Source organism: Hyla sarda, chromosome 4, assembly GCF_029499605.1.
Source record: "Hyla sarda isolate aHylSar1 chromosome 4, aHylSar1.hap1, whole genome shotgun sequence".
Lineage (NCBI taxonomy): Eukaryota > Metazoa > Chordata > Amphibia > Anura > Hylidae > Hyla > Hyla sarda.
The window spans coordinates 2,757,308-2,771,807 of record NC_079192.1 but is presented as its reverse complement, the minus strand read 5'-3'; the positions used below and the strand labels follow the sequence as shown (position 1 = coordinate 2,771,807).

At 46.0% G+C, this 14,500-nt stretch overlaps 1 protein-coding gene across 1 annotated transcript in view; it reads left to right on the top strand.

Annotated features, from left to right (window-relative positions):
- Window positions 1-838: 838 nt before the first annotated feature.
- LOC130366676 (olfactory receptor 5AN1-like) overlaps window positions 839-14,500 on the top strand; it is a 34,115-nt gene continuing 20,453 nt past the window's right edge. The window contains exon 1 of the mRNA XM_056568997.1: window positions 839-961. Coding sequence (XP_056424972.1) covers window positions 839-961 — 123 coding nt within the window. The remainder of the gene's footprint in view (window positions 962-14,500) is intronic.

Sequence of the window (14,500 nt, the reverse complement as noted above, 5' to 3'; positions counted from 1 at the left end):
TATCGAAAAGTTTGCTCATCTCTACATGTTGGCTGTCTATCTTCCCCTTAATCAAAATTCAGAGGTTTATAATGGGGGTTCAGTTTTGGAGATAAGACTGGCCATGACATGACTGGACTGGCCATGGCGGGGGCTTTGATTGGTCTTTCATCCATACCTTGATTGACCTGGTTATGTGGCATAAATAATTATCCTGCTGGAAAAAAAAAAACTATTCTCATAGTGGGGAACAGTGTCAGAGCAGAAAGAAGCAGTTGTTCTTCCAGGATATCCTTGTACTTTTTTAGTTCTTCCTTAAAGAAGGGATTAAAGAAGGGATTTTTTTTTTTTAGCTTTACATGACTTTAGACCTGCCCCTAGGAGCCTCTGTACACTTCACCCCAGCTGCTGTCTGCCATCATTTTTGTAGATCACTTGATGTCATCCTTTGATTGTTTAGTAACATTCTAATAAGTTGACTGTCATCTTGGTCTGGGAACAGTCATTTTTGCTCTGTTCCAGTCTGTAGCTTTATTGTCCCCAATGTCTGTTCCCTCCATCACGCTGTGCCCTCTCCCCATGTGCCCCCCATTTTAAATGCCCCTATTTAAACTACATTGTTTGGGCCTGTCCGGCCAGTCAACCCGCCGGCCAGCCATCACCTCAGCACTGTGATGATTGTGCAGCAACAGTGTGTGGGGCGTGCCCAGGGCCGGCCGATGTGAAATGCATTAAACCCCTTAAGGACATGCTCCGTAATTGTACGGTGCTGCTAATATTAAGTTAGCGCACATCACCATACATTTACAGCATGGAGCCCCAGGATCACTGCGTCTCCAGACGCGGAGATAGGGCCAGGATGGCTGCTATTATCTATTACCAAGACCCCCTGGCGACCCCTTTTGTCAACAATCATCGTGATTCGCTGGTCAATTCTAAAAAGTCATGGCTTTTCTGGGCCAATCAGGTCTCTGCTGGCCAGGTAAATAAGGGTGATTGGTGCTGTCCAAGACAGCACCAATCACCCCTATGCAGCAGAAGTGAGATGCCACTGGTGCCACCTCACGATCGTCCTGATTGGTCAGCCAAGACAGGCCGACCAACCAGGGCTCCTGCTGGAAGGTATTACTGACAGCACTCACTTCGCCCCCAGTGGGGCAGTGGTGGCACTTTATCATCAGGGGTGGTGCCATGGCAGCGATGGGATCTGGTTCGGCCGTGCCAGAATCTGGTTCGGTGGCTGCAGAAGGAGGTGAAGCCTGTGTGCCTCCTGCTGTTGCATATGTACAAGTACCAGCATGCACAGCCAAAAAGCATGATGGGAGTTGTTGTTATGTAACAGCTGGAGGCATACAACTACAACTCCCAGCATGCCCTTTGGCTGTCTGTGCATGCTGGGAGTTGAAGTTATGCAACAGCTAGTGGCACTTTTTTTCCTCTGGCTGTTGCATAATTACAACTCCCAGCATGCACCGACAGCCAAAGGGCATGCTGGGAGTCATAGTTGTGTGCTTCCAGATGTTTCAAATTTTGTGGGGCTTATTCTCATTTAACCCCTTGTGAAATAAAAAGTTTGGGGCTACACCAACACGTTAGTGTAAAAAAATGAAATGTTTTATTTTTACAGCCCTCTGTGGTTTCCAAATGCTCACTGTGCTCCTTATTACAAAATGTGTCATATGTGTCATATGGTTGGTTTCCACTGTCTGGGCAACATGAAGGCTTTATAATTGTGACATGGCCCCCAAAGACTATTCTAGCCAAATTCTTTGTCCAAAAGCCAAAATGCGCTTCTTTCCTTCTGAGCCCTGTTGTGCGCCTGCTGAGCACTTTACGTCCACATATGGGGAATTACCATACTTGAGAGGAATAGGTTTACAAATTTTGTAAGACTTTTTCATCTTTTACCCCTTGTAAAAATGAAAAATGAGGGGTTACACCAGAATTTTAGTGTAAAAATTCTAATTTTTACGGCCCACTGCTCTAAAATTGTGTCAATCTCCTATGGGGTGTAAATACTCATTGCACCCCTTATTAAATTTCTTGATGGCTGTAGTTTTTACAATAGTGTCACATGAGGGGGGTGTAAGGAAATATGATCTTATCTAGGTACCCCTGGTACCGAACTTCAGTGGTTAGCTTGATTTAAGTCTTTATCTGGATCCAGGAGAATGAATCTACCAGAAATAACACGTAACAACAGTTTGTCCGATCAAATTCATTCTAGTTTATTCATCAGTCTGTAAGCACATAATATAGGGGGGTTGCACCCCTCCTGCCATCACTCAAATATTTGGTATAATCTCTAGCCTATAATATTAGGTATACAGAGGTTTCTGAGAGAATTCATGGGAGAGACAGATGATTGCAGCAGTCATAACACTTGTATAATAGGAAGTCCTAATATGGTTAATTAACCTTCGCGGCTACATTCCTAGCAAAGAGATAACATGAAATGCTGACAGGCTAAAGACACTGTGTGATGGATGCATACAATACAGTAACCCCTTCAGGGGGTTTGTAAGTGCTACATGACCCCCAAAAAGTATTCCAGCCAAATTCTCTCTCCAAAAGCCAAATGGCGCTTTTTTTTCCTTCTAAGCCCTGTTGTGCATTTGCAGAGCATTTTATGTCTGCATATAGAGTATTTCACTATTTGAGAGAAATAGGGTTACAAATGTTAAAGTTTTTTTTTCTTCATGTAGCCCCAATTTTTGTTATTTTTACAAGAGGTAAAACAACCACAGTTACACCTCCACTTTGCTGCTGTTGTTGTGGAACACCTAAAGAGTTAACACACTTTTTGAATTTTTTGAGGTGTGCAGTTTTTATAAAGGTGTGATTTATAGGGGATTTCTAACATGAATGCCCCTCAAATCCACTTGAAACTGAACTGGTCCCTGAAAAATTCAGAATTCGAAAGTTTCATTAAAAATTGCTGCTAAACTTTGGAGCCCTCTAATGAAAATAATATTTATAATGTAGTTTCTGATGCCAACATAAAGTAGACAGATTGTATATGTGAATCAATGTGTTATTTATTTGGGAATAAGGAATGGAATGTCCAGAGCAGAAGATCGTGCAAAGATGAAGTTCTTTTATTAATAAAAAGCCATGACAAGGGTAAAGGTTATTTATTTGTTATGATTGTTTTTATTACAAGCAGAGCATTTCAAATTTAGAAGAATGCTAATTTTTTCATTTTTTCATGAAATGTTGACATTTTTCACAAAGAAATTATGCAAATATTGACAAAAATTTACCACTAATATAAAAGTAGAATAAGTCACAAAAAAAATCTCAGAATCAGAATGATAAGTAAAAGCATCCTAGAGTTATTAATGCTGAAAGTGCTAAAGGTCAGATGTGAAAAATGTGTCCTTAAGGCCAAAACAGGCTGCATCCTTAAGGGGTTAACTATAATTACTGGCATGCCTATAGTTAAATGTGTTGCTTCAGCTCAGCAGTTTAACAGAGCATAGAGCCATTTGCTCCACGTCCTGTCAATCACTCTCGTGGCGCACTTATTATTCAGGCAGCCACAAGAGGCCGGGAATCCTTCCTCTGACCTCCAACACATGAATAACGTCATCATAATGTGCTAGAGCACAGATCAGAGGTGAGGAGAAGAGGCCATGTACTGTGTGGGAGCAGGCCAGTATGGTTTTTTACTCTGCTATTACTACCTGAAGAAGGGCTGCTGCTATTACCATCTAAAGGGGCTGCTTCTATTACCATATGAAGGCGGTTGTTGCTAAAACTACCTAAGGGGGCTGCTGCTACTACTACCTAAAGGGGACGATTGCTATAGGTAAAGGGGGCTGCCACTATTATTGCCTAAAGGGGGCTGTAGCTATTACTACCTAAATGGGGATGCTCATATTACTTCCGACAGGGGGCTCCTAAAGGGAGGCTGCTACTTATATATGTCACACCTGTTATCATATTCTTTATAAGGATGTCCCGATCAAGATTTTTTGGTTAAAGAGCCACACTCTAGCCAGGATATACCACATCAATGCGGATTACCCGTTATCCTCACTGTCTGTAGAGATGGTCACACTGTCACACTGTACTTCTCTGATGGGCCTGCCCAGGTTCCTACAGGAATTGGACATGTCGACTCTTAGTCTTACGGATTGGCCAGTGCTCTCAGCCTTTGCACCTAAGCGGCTTTTGCAGCCCTCTCCTTAGAAGTCGCCCAAATTTGCATGCTTGGGTCTCCTACCTAGAAGATCTCATCGTCAGAGGCACAACCATCACATTTTTCTTTTTAGCTACTCCCTTCTTCTCCTTTCTCCTTCTTCTGGCCATAGAGTTGGTGTTTGCATTGAGAGTGGATGATCTTGGTTTCTCTGATCATTCCCCAGTTCCCCCCTTTGATGGCAGAGGTTAATGTAGCATCATTTAAAGCAAAGGGGCTGAATACTCCTGCAATACGGGTGCTGGTCCTACAGCACCTTTGCTGCCAAAAGATACATACTGTATTGCCTCACTTTAAGGGTCACCCCTCTACCCTCAAAAACAAATACTGCCCTGTATGGTTCTGTGCCAACAATTCCTCCACGACGTCCAAGGGTGTAGCTGTAATTACCCATACTTCCCTCACATTAACCATCATCAACAAATATGTTCCTAATCAGGGTCAATCTGAATTTGTTGTCTGCTTGGGTGACCTTGTCTCCCTTTGGTCCAGGGAACTGTGATGCTCTGTGGGGATTTGAATTTAACTCTTTATCCGTCTCATCATCATTCCACGTGCCAGTCTAGTATTTCTTACACTGCCATCAAACAGGTGAAGTGTTCCCTAGCACAGTTACAACTTTGTGATTTCTTGGAGCCGCCTCCCCCAGGCGGGCCAAATTAGATTCTATAAATATGGAAGTAAAAGTTTGCGCATGCTTGCCAGGGTGATATGGAATAAGATTGCCTAGAGCCATATCCCCTGCAATGAACCCCATGTTTGGCTTGAGGGTCCACACTACTGAAGCTGTTACTTACTGTCACGATGCCGGCTGGCAGGAGGTGGATCCTCTGTGCCAGAGAGGGATTGGCGTGGACCGTGCTAGTGGACCGGTTCTAAGTCACTACTGGTATTCACCAGAGCCCGCCGCAAAGCGGGATGGTCTTGCTGCGGCGGTAGTGACCAGGTCGTATCCACTAGCAACGGCTCAACCTCTCTGACTGCTGAAGATAGGCGCGGTACAAGGGAGTAGACAGAAGCAAGATCGGACGTAGCAGAAGGTCGGGGCAGGCAGCAAGGATCGTAGTCAGGGGCAACGGCAGGAGGTCTGGAACACAGGCTAGGAACACACAAGGGAACGCTTTCACTAGGCACAAGGGCAACAAGATCCGGCGAGGGAGTGCAGGGGAAGTGAGGTATACATAGGGAGTGCACAGGTGAAGACACTAATTGGAACCACTGCGCCAATCAGTGGCGCAGTGGCTCTTTAAATCGCAGAGACCCGGCGCGCGTGCGCCCTAGGGAGCGGGGCCGCGCGCGCCGGGACAGGACCGAGGGAGAGCGAGTCAGGTACGGAAGCCGGGGTGCGCATCGCGAGCGGGCGCCACCCGCATCGCGAATCGCATCCCGGCTGGAGGCGGTATCGCAGCGCACCCGGTCAGTGGGTCTGACCGGGGCGCTGCCGTAGCGAGGATGTTGCGAGCGCTCCGGGGAGGAGCGGGGACCCGGAGCGCTCGGCGTAACACTTACATTACAAGTTTATTATTTCTCTGACATGTACAACCCTTCCATTCTGGCACCATCCCCTCTAGCTTTCCCCCACAATCTCGGGAATCCTTTCATGTGTTAGAAATTCCCTTTTTTCTGTAAGTTTAAGGTTTGTAGCGTTTGATCACCTTGTACCTCACTTACACCAGTCTACTGCCTACTGCTGTCCACTGGCTATTAACATTACTATTAACACAAAGAACGCTTTCGCTGGCACAATGGCAACAAGATCCGGCAAGGAAGTGCAGGGGAAGTGAGGTAATATAGGGAAGTGCACAGGTGAACATACTAATAAAAAGCCATGCGCCAATCAGTTGCGCAGCGGGCCTTTAAATCGCAAAGAACCGGCACGCGCGCGCCCTAGGGAGCGGGTCCGCGCGCGCCGGGCAGCACAGACAGGGAGAGGGTCTGATAAGCGTGCCGGGATGCGCATCGCGACCGGGGCGCTGCGAGTAGGAGAATGCTGTGAGCGCTCCAGGGAGGAGCGGGGACCCGGAGCGCTCAGCGTAACAGTACCCCCCCCCCCCCCCCCCCCCTTGGGTCTCCCCCTCTTTTTAGAACCCGAAAATTTATAGATAAGGTCTTTGTCAAGGATGTTGTCCTCAGGTTCCCATGACCTCTCCTCCGGACCGCAATTCTCCCAATCAACAAGAAAAAATCTTTTACCTCTGACCGTCTTGGATGCCAGAATTTCTTTAACCGAGAAGATGTCAGAGGACCCGGAGACAGAAGTAGGAGTAACAACCTTAGGAGAGAAGCGGTTAAGGATAAGTGGTTTAACCTCTTCAGGACATAGGGCGTATGGATACACCCTGCATTCCGAGTCCTTAAGGACCGAGGGCGTATCCATACGCCCGTGGGAAATCCGGCCCCCACCGCTAGCCGGAGGGGCGCCGGAGCCGGATGCCTGCTGAAATCGTTCAGCAGGCATCCCGGCATATCGCCCAGGGGGGTCATTATGTCCCCCCATGTCGGCGATCGCAGCACATCGCTCATCAATTCAGATGAGCGATGCGCTGCAATTCCGTTCCCCGCCGCTCGCCGGGCGGGGATCGGAGCCGGATGTCTGCTGATTTCTATCAGCAGACATCCCGGCAGTGTGCCGGAGGAGGTCCGGAGGACCTCCTATACCGGCGATCGCTTCAGGACGCCGGTAACTACTAACCGGCGTTCTGCAGCGGTTCCGGGTCCTCAGGGTCACGTGTGACCCTGTGACCCGGATATAGATGGTGACTGGTGGTGTAGTATACACCATCCAATCACCATCCTTGCTGTACTGGGGGCTGGAATTGTGGCCACCCCCCTCAGTACAGTTGTGATTGGGTGGCCAAAGTGGCCACACCAATCACAATGTAATGGGAGGGGATGGTGGGGGCTAGGAGCACGTTGCTCCGTTTTGCCCGCCATTCCACTCAGATCTGGTGTGCAGAACGGAGCCCCGTACTGCCCACCATCCCCACAGTAAAAAAAAAGTGCCCCTTGCCCCCTTTCTGTGGCCCCTTGGCACAGAAATCCCCAGGGATAGCCCACCCGCCGCTGATCAGTCCCGTAGTACTGATCAGCGTTTTTTTTTTGTGGTGCCGGCGTTTTTTTACGCGTTTTCTAGCGCTTTTTTTGCACCCATAGGCGGTCACTGATCAGCGTTTTTTTTGTGGTAAAGGTGCTTTTTTCGGTTAACGCGTATTTTTTTTTGCACCCATAGGCGGTCCGTGCCACCAGTAGCAGGCGTGTACTGTGTGGACGGACCGTACCTGTGTGTGCAGCCTGTCCCACCGCTGTCGGTGATTTATCACTGATCAGCGTTTTTTTTTTTGTTCAGGCGGGTGCATTTTTTCCGGGGTTAAGCTTTTTTTATTTTATTTTTCGGGTTTTTTGTGTGGGGGTCTGAGTACAAGCCACCAGCCACTGTGGCCGGACCCCCCTCTGACTTCTGCGCCCCCTGCCGCCACAAGCGCTAATCAGTGCGCACACCACTGATTAGATAAACGCTTATTTTTTTGACGCAGGGTTTTTTTTGCGCTAGAAGTCCCCCTTTTTTTTTTAAAAGTCCCCTTTTTATTTTATATTTTTTTCTGTTAGGGCGGGTTAGTTTAGTTAGGTTAGGTTAGGCTAGGGCGGGTTAGGGAGGTAGTATCGCACCACACCACACGCAGCACACACACCAATAAAGTTTTCCCACACACACACCGCCATATCCCCATTAGAGTAGGGAAATGGCCCGCAGAGCGTTTTCGGCGGAGGAGGCATATGCCATAATTGCCTCCGACACCGAGAGCGGCTCAGAGGACGATGAAGACCCCACCTTCCTTATTTCATCTGCCTCCTTATCATCTAGTTCTGATGATGAGCCACCAAGGCGGTGGAGACGCCGCCGTGCGGTGCCGCAAACCTCCTCTGCCCTTGACCCTGTGCCCCATGCTAGCATGAGTCCCCCTGGCGCTCATACTAGTGAAGCCCCCCCCCCCCCATCTCACTGGTACCTCGTACCTGAGAACTTGACTGGGCTGAGCCAGCGGACCACGAGCCCGTGATTCCTGAGTTTGTTGGCGACTCAGGAATCAAGATTAACATCGCCGGATTCACTGAAAAGGACTTTTTTCGGTCATTTTTTCAGTGACGACTTTGTTAATCTAATGGTTACACAGACGAATCTGTACGCCCAACAGTTCGTCGCCGCTAACCCGGGCTCACTTTTAGCTAGACCCGGCGGCTGGACTCCAGTCGATGCAGCCGAAATGAGGACCTTTTGGGGCCTCGTGCTGCATGTGGGTCTAGTTAAAAAACCCAGTGGCAGGCAATATTGGAGTGGGGACGTCTTTTACCAGACACCCGGTTCGAGGCCATTCGGAGATGTTTGCATTATGCTGATAATGCGGCATGTCCCCCCCGAACTGATCCCGCGTATGACCGCCTGTATAAAATCAGGCCGGTCATCAATCACTTCGGGGCCAGATTTTGGGAGGCCTATGTCCCTGGAAGGGAGGTCGCTATTGATGAGTCGCTCATCAGCTTTAAGGGGGGACTCAGCTTCCGGCAATACATCCCTACCAGGCGGGCGCGGTATGGCGTGAAGATGTATAAACTTTGCGAGAGTACCTCCGGGTACACTTGCAAGTTTATGGTGTATGAGGGACGAGATTCCTGCATTGAACCCCCAGATTGTTCCCCCACTCTGGGTGTTAGCGGGAAAATCGTTTGGGGCCTTTTGCACCCATTGCTAGATAAAGGTTACCACCTTTACATGGATAACTTTTATACTAGTATCCCTCTCTTCACATCCCTCGTCGCCAGATCCACGCTCGCTTGTGGGACAGTCCGGAAGAATCAAAGAGGCCTTCCTTCCTATCCCCTGCAGACGCCTATCCCCCGGGGTGAGTCCCGTGCCTTTTCTCATGAGAACCTGTTGTTGGTCCGGTATAAGGACAAGAGGGATGTCCTTATGCATACCACAATTCATGGGAATGGCAGCACCCCTGTCCCTGTGCGAGGTACCGTGGGACCGGTCCTCAAGCCCGATTGTATTCTGGACTACAATCGGTATATGGGGGGAGTTGATCTTTCTGATCAAGTCCTCAAGCCATATAATGCCATGCGGAAAACAAAGATATGGTACAAAAAAGTTGCGGTCTACATGGTACAGGTTGCCATGTAGAACTCTTTTGTACTGTACAAGAACGCTGGCAACACAGGGACATACCTGGAGTTCCAAGAGGAAGTTCTAAAGGCCCTCATCTATGGTGACCGGCAAAGAGCGGGTCAGAGCACCTCTGGAACTTCAGGTCCCCGGATCGTCCCCGGCCAACACTTTCCAGGTGTGATCCCCCACACTGGAAAGAAGGGACGATCTCAGAAGAAATGCAGAGTGTGTCGCAAGAGGGGGATTCGGAAGGACACCACCACTCAATGCGACACTTGCCCCGATCATCCGAGCCTCTGCATAGGCTGCTTCAGGGAGTATCACACTTCCATGGAGTACTAAATTTTCCGTCATTTGCCCTAATTTTCATTACCCACAATTCGACTCCAATGTACCAGTCCAGGGTACATTGTCTTCCAAATTTTATACCAAACCCCCCCCCCCCCCAAAAAAAAAAAAATAACCTTTTTCTCAATACCCCCAATATCTTTTTTTTTTTTCTTCCCCCTAAAAAATGGGTCATGGGACACAGAGTCAACAGCATTGGAGGTTTGCAGTTGCCTCAAATGCGCAACGCTCTCTCTCCCCACCTGAGCGGGTTCAGCACTTGAGGTGACAGAATAGGGACGGCCCCACACATCCCCTTCCCAGAATGATGATTCAGAGTATAGGGTTTGGGGCGGGCATCCTTTTTACTTTTGGCTGTACTCTGGGTCATTATTCTGGGAAAATAATTGGCATATCAGTACTAAAATTGCAATTTTCTTCCCCCCATAGTACACTTCATCCATTCCTGGAAAATAAATGAGGGGAACACCCATCTGTTCCAAATCTCCACTTCACCCTACACACCTTCCCTAGGGGGTGTACTGTTTGTAATAATCTCACATATGGATGTTCCTTTCTTGTATTTTCCTCTGAATGTATGTAACTGTTAGGTCCGTAACAAACATCCGCCTCAAATGCGAAGAGTTCTCGCTGAGCTCTGTCGTATTTCCAGGCGACAATTCAGAGTCACATGTTAGTTGTTCCCAAAAAGATGAAGCAGAGCATAGGTTGAAAATTGCAATTTTCAAAAGCTACCCTTCATCCATTCCTGGAAAATAAATATAGGAAACACCTGTGCGTTAGAAATGTCCTCTTTACCCCTATACCCATTCCTCAGGGTGGGTACTTTCTGTAATGGTGTCACATGTGGGTGTTTCATTTTTGTATTTTCCTCGGAATGTATGTAACCGTCAGCTACTGATATGCCATAGGCCACAAATACAAAGTGACCTCTATGACTTCTGAGCCTTGTTGTGCGCCCGCCCAGCATGTTACCCCATATGTGGATGTATTTTTATAGTCAGGGGAAAAAGCCCTCCAAAATTTGTAACCCAATTCCTCATATTACCCCTTGTGAAAATGTTAAAAATTGGGTAACCCCAGCATTTTAGTGTAAAAAAATCTAATTTTTCAATTTAGGCCCACTTTTCAAAAAACCTGTGAGGTGTTATTTCCCACTGTACCCCTTGTTACGTTCATTGAGGGGTGTAGTTTCTAAAATGGTGTCACAAATGTTTTTTTTTTTGCTGTTGGGGGCTTTATAAATGCACATGACCCCCAACTTCAATTTCAACAAAATTTTCACTCCTTCCATTCTGAGCATTGCAGGGTGTTCACAGAGCAATTTACATCCACATATGGGGTATTTTTTTTCTCAGACGAAGTTGTTCTACAAATTTTGGGGGCCTTTTTCCCTATTACCCAATGTGAAAATGAAACATTTGGGGTAAAACTATCAATATAGTGCAAAAAAAAATCAAATTTTTCACTTTTATGGCCCACTGTTCAAAAAACCTGTGAGGTGTAAGTACTCACTGTAACACTGTTACATTCCCCGAGCGGTCTAGTTTCCAAAATGGTATGCCATGTGGTTTTTTTTTTGCTGTCCTGGCACCATAGGGGCTTTCTAAATGCGGCATGCCCCCAGAGCAAAATTTGCTTCCAAAAAGCCAAAATGTGACTCCTTCTTTTCTGAGACCTGTAGTGCGTCAACAGAGCACTTTTTACCCACATATGGGGTGTTTTCTGAATCGGGAGAAATTGGGATTCAAATTTTGGGGGGTATTTTCTGCTATTACCCTTTTCAAAAATGTAAAATTTTTGGGAAAACAAGCATTTTAGGTAAATTTTTTTTTTTTTTACATTTGCAAAAGTCATGAAACCCCTGTGGGGTATTAAGGTTCACTTTACCCCTTGTTATGTTCCCCAAGGGGTCTAGTTTCCAAAATGGTATGCCATGTGTTTTTTTTTTTGCAGTCCTGGCACCATAGGGGCTTCCTAAATGCGGCATGCCCCCAGAGCAAAATTTGCTTCCAAAAAGCCAAATGTGACTCCTTCTCTTCTGAGACCTGTAGTGCACCAGCAGAGCACTTTTCACCCCCATATGGGGTGTTTTCTGAATCGGGAGAAATTGGGCTTCAAATTTTGGGGGGTATTTTCTGCTATTACCCTTTTCAAAAATGTAAAATTTTTGGGAAAACAAGCATTTTAGGTAAATGTTTTTTTTTTTTACATTTGCAAAAGTCATGAAACCCCTGTGGGGTATTAAGGTTCACTTTACCCCTTGTTATGTTCCCCAAGGGGTCTAGTTTCCAAAATGGTATGCCATGTGTTTTTTTTTTTTTGCTGTCCTGGCACCATAGGGGCTTCCTAAATGCATCATGCCCCCCAGAGCAAAATTTGCTTCCAAAAAGCCAAATGTGACTCCTTCTCTTCTGAGACCTGTAGTGCGCCAGCAGAGCACTTTTTACCCCCATATGGGGTGTTTTCTGAATCGGGAGAAATTGGGCTTCAAATTTTGGGGGGTATTTTCTGCTATTACCCTTTTCAAAAATGAAAAATTTTTGGGAAAACAAGCATTTTAGGTAGAATTTTTTTTTTTTTTTTACATTTGCAAAAGTCATGAAACCCCTGTGGGGTATTAATGTTCACTTTACCCCTTGCTATGTTCCCCAAGGGGTCTAGTTTCCAAAATGGTATGCCATGTGTTTTTTTTTTTTTGCTGTCCTTGCACCATAGGGGCTTCCTAAATGCGGCATGCCCCCAGAACAAATTTGCTTCCAAAAAGCCAAATGTGACTCCTTCTCTTCTGAGACCTGTAGTGCGCCAGCAGAGCACTTTTTACCCCCATATGGGGTGTTTTCTGAATCGGGAGAAATTGGGCTTCAAATTTTGTGGGGCATTTTCTGCTATTACCCTTTTCAAAAATGTTAAATTTGGGGGAAAACAAGCATTTTAGGTAAATGTTTTTTTTTTTTTTACATTTGCAAAAGTCATGAAACCCCTGTGGGGTATTAAGGTTCACTCTATCCCTTGTTATGTTCCCAAGGGGTCTAGTTTCCAAAATGGTATGCCATGTTTTTTTTTTTTGCTGGTTTGACACCCTAGGGGCTTCCTAAAGGTGACATGCCCCCCAAAAACCATTTCAGAAAAATGTTCTCTCCAAAATCCCCTTGTCGCTCCTTCCCTTCTAAGCCCTCTACTGCGCCCGCCGAACAATTAACATAGACATATGAGGTATGTGCTTACTCAAGAGAAATTGGGCTACAAATACAAGTAAAAATTTTCTCCTTTTACCTCTTGCAAAAATTCAAAAATTGGGTCTACAAGAACATGCAAGTGTAAAAAATGAAGATTTAGAATTTTCTCCTTCAGTTAGCTGCTATTCCTGTGAAACACCTAAAGGGTTAAAACACTGACTGAATGTCATTTTGAATACTTTGGGGGTGTAGTTTTTATAATGGGGTCTTTCATGGGGTATTTCTAATATGAAGACCCTTCAAATCCACTTCAAGCCTGAACTGGTCTCTGAAAAATAGCGAGTTTGAAAATTTGGTGAAAAATTTGAAAATTGCTGCTGAACTTTGAAGCCCTATGGTGTCTTCCAAAAGTAAAAACTCATAAATTTTATGATGCAAACAAAAAGTAGACATATTGTATATGTGAATAATAAAAAAAGAATTGGAATATCCATTTTCCGTACAAGCAGAGAGCTTCAAAGTTAGAAAAATGCTAAATTTTCAATTTTTTTATGAAATTTTGGGATTTTTCACCAAGAAAGGATGCAAGTTACCACAAAATTTTACCACTATGTTAAAGTAGAATATGTCACGAAAAAACTATCTCAGAATCAGAATGATAACTAAAAGCATTCCAGAGTTATTAATGTTTAAAGTGACAGTGGTCAGATGTGCAAAAAACGCTCCGGTCCTTAAGGCCAAAATGGGCTTGGTCCTGAAGGGGTTAAGGAGAGAGATATGAAAAGCATTGGGAATACGGAGAGAAGGAGGAAGAAGGAGTTTGTAGGAGACAGGGTTGATTTGGCATTTGATTTTAAAAGGTCCAAGATAACGTGGTCCCAGTTTATAACTGGGGACACGGAAGCGGATATACTTGGTGGAGAGCCACACTTTGACTCCAGGAGAAAAGACAGGAGGGGTTCTTCTTTTTTTTTATCGGCATGTTTTTTCATCCGGGATGAGGCCTGTATGAGAGATTTTTGAGTCTCTTTCCAGATGTTGGAGAAGCCCCGAGTCACCTCATCAACAGCGGGCAAACCAGAAGGCGTGGGAGTGGGGAGGGGGGGAAGAGGGTGACGGCCATAGACCACAAAGAATGGGGATTTAGCGGAGGACTCAGAGACTTTGAAATTGTACGAGAATTCGGCCCATGGTAGGAGATCGGCCCAGTCATCCTGGCGGGAGGAAACAAAATGTCGCAAATAGTCACCAAGAACCTGATTAACTCTCTCCACTTGCCCATTGGATTGGGGATGATAGGAAGACGAGAAGTTTAATTTGATTTTAAGCTGATTACAAAGGGCCCTCCAGAATTTCGACACAAATTGAACGCCTCTATTCGAGACAATATGCGTAGATAAAAATGTGCACAAAAAACTGTTTCGCCAACTGTGGCGCAGAAGGAAGACTGGAAGAGGGATAAAATGTGCCATCTTGGAGAAACGATCAACGACCACCCAAATAACTGTGTTGTCATGGGATAAAGGTAAGTCAGTAATAAAGTCCATAGCAATCTGAGTCCATGGTAGCTCAGGAACAGGCAGAGGATGAAGAAGACCGGCAGGCTTCTGGCGAGGAGTCTTATCC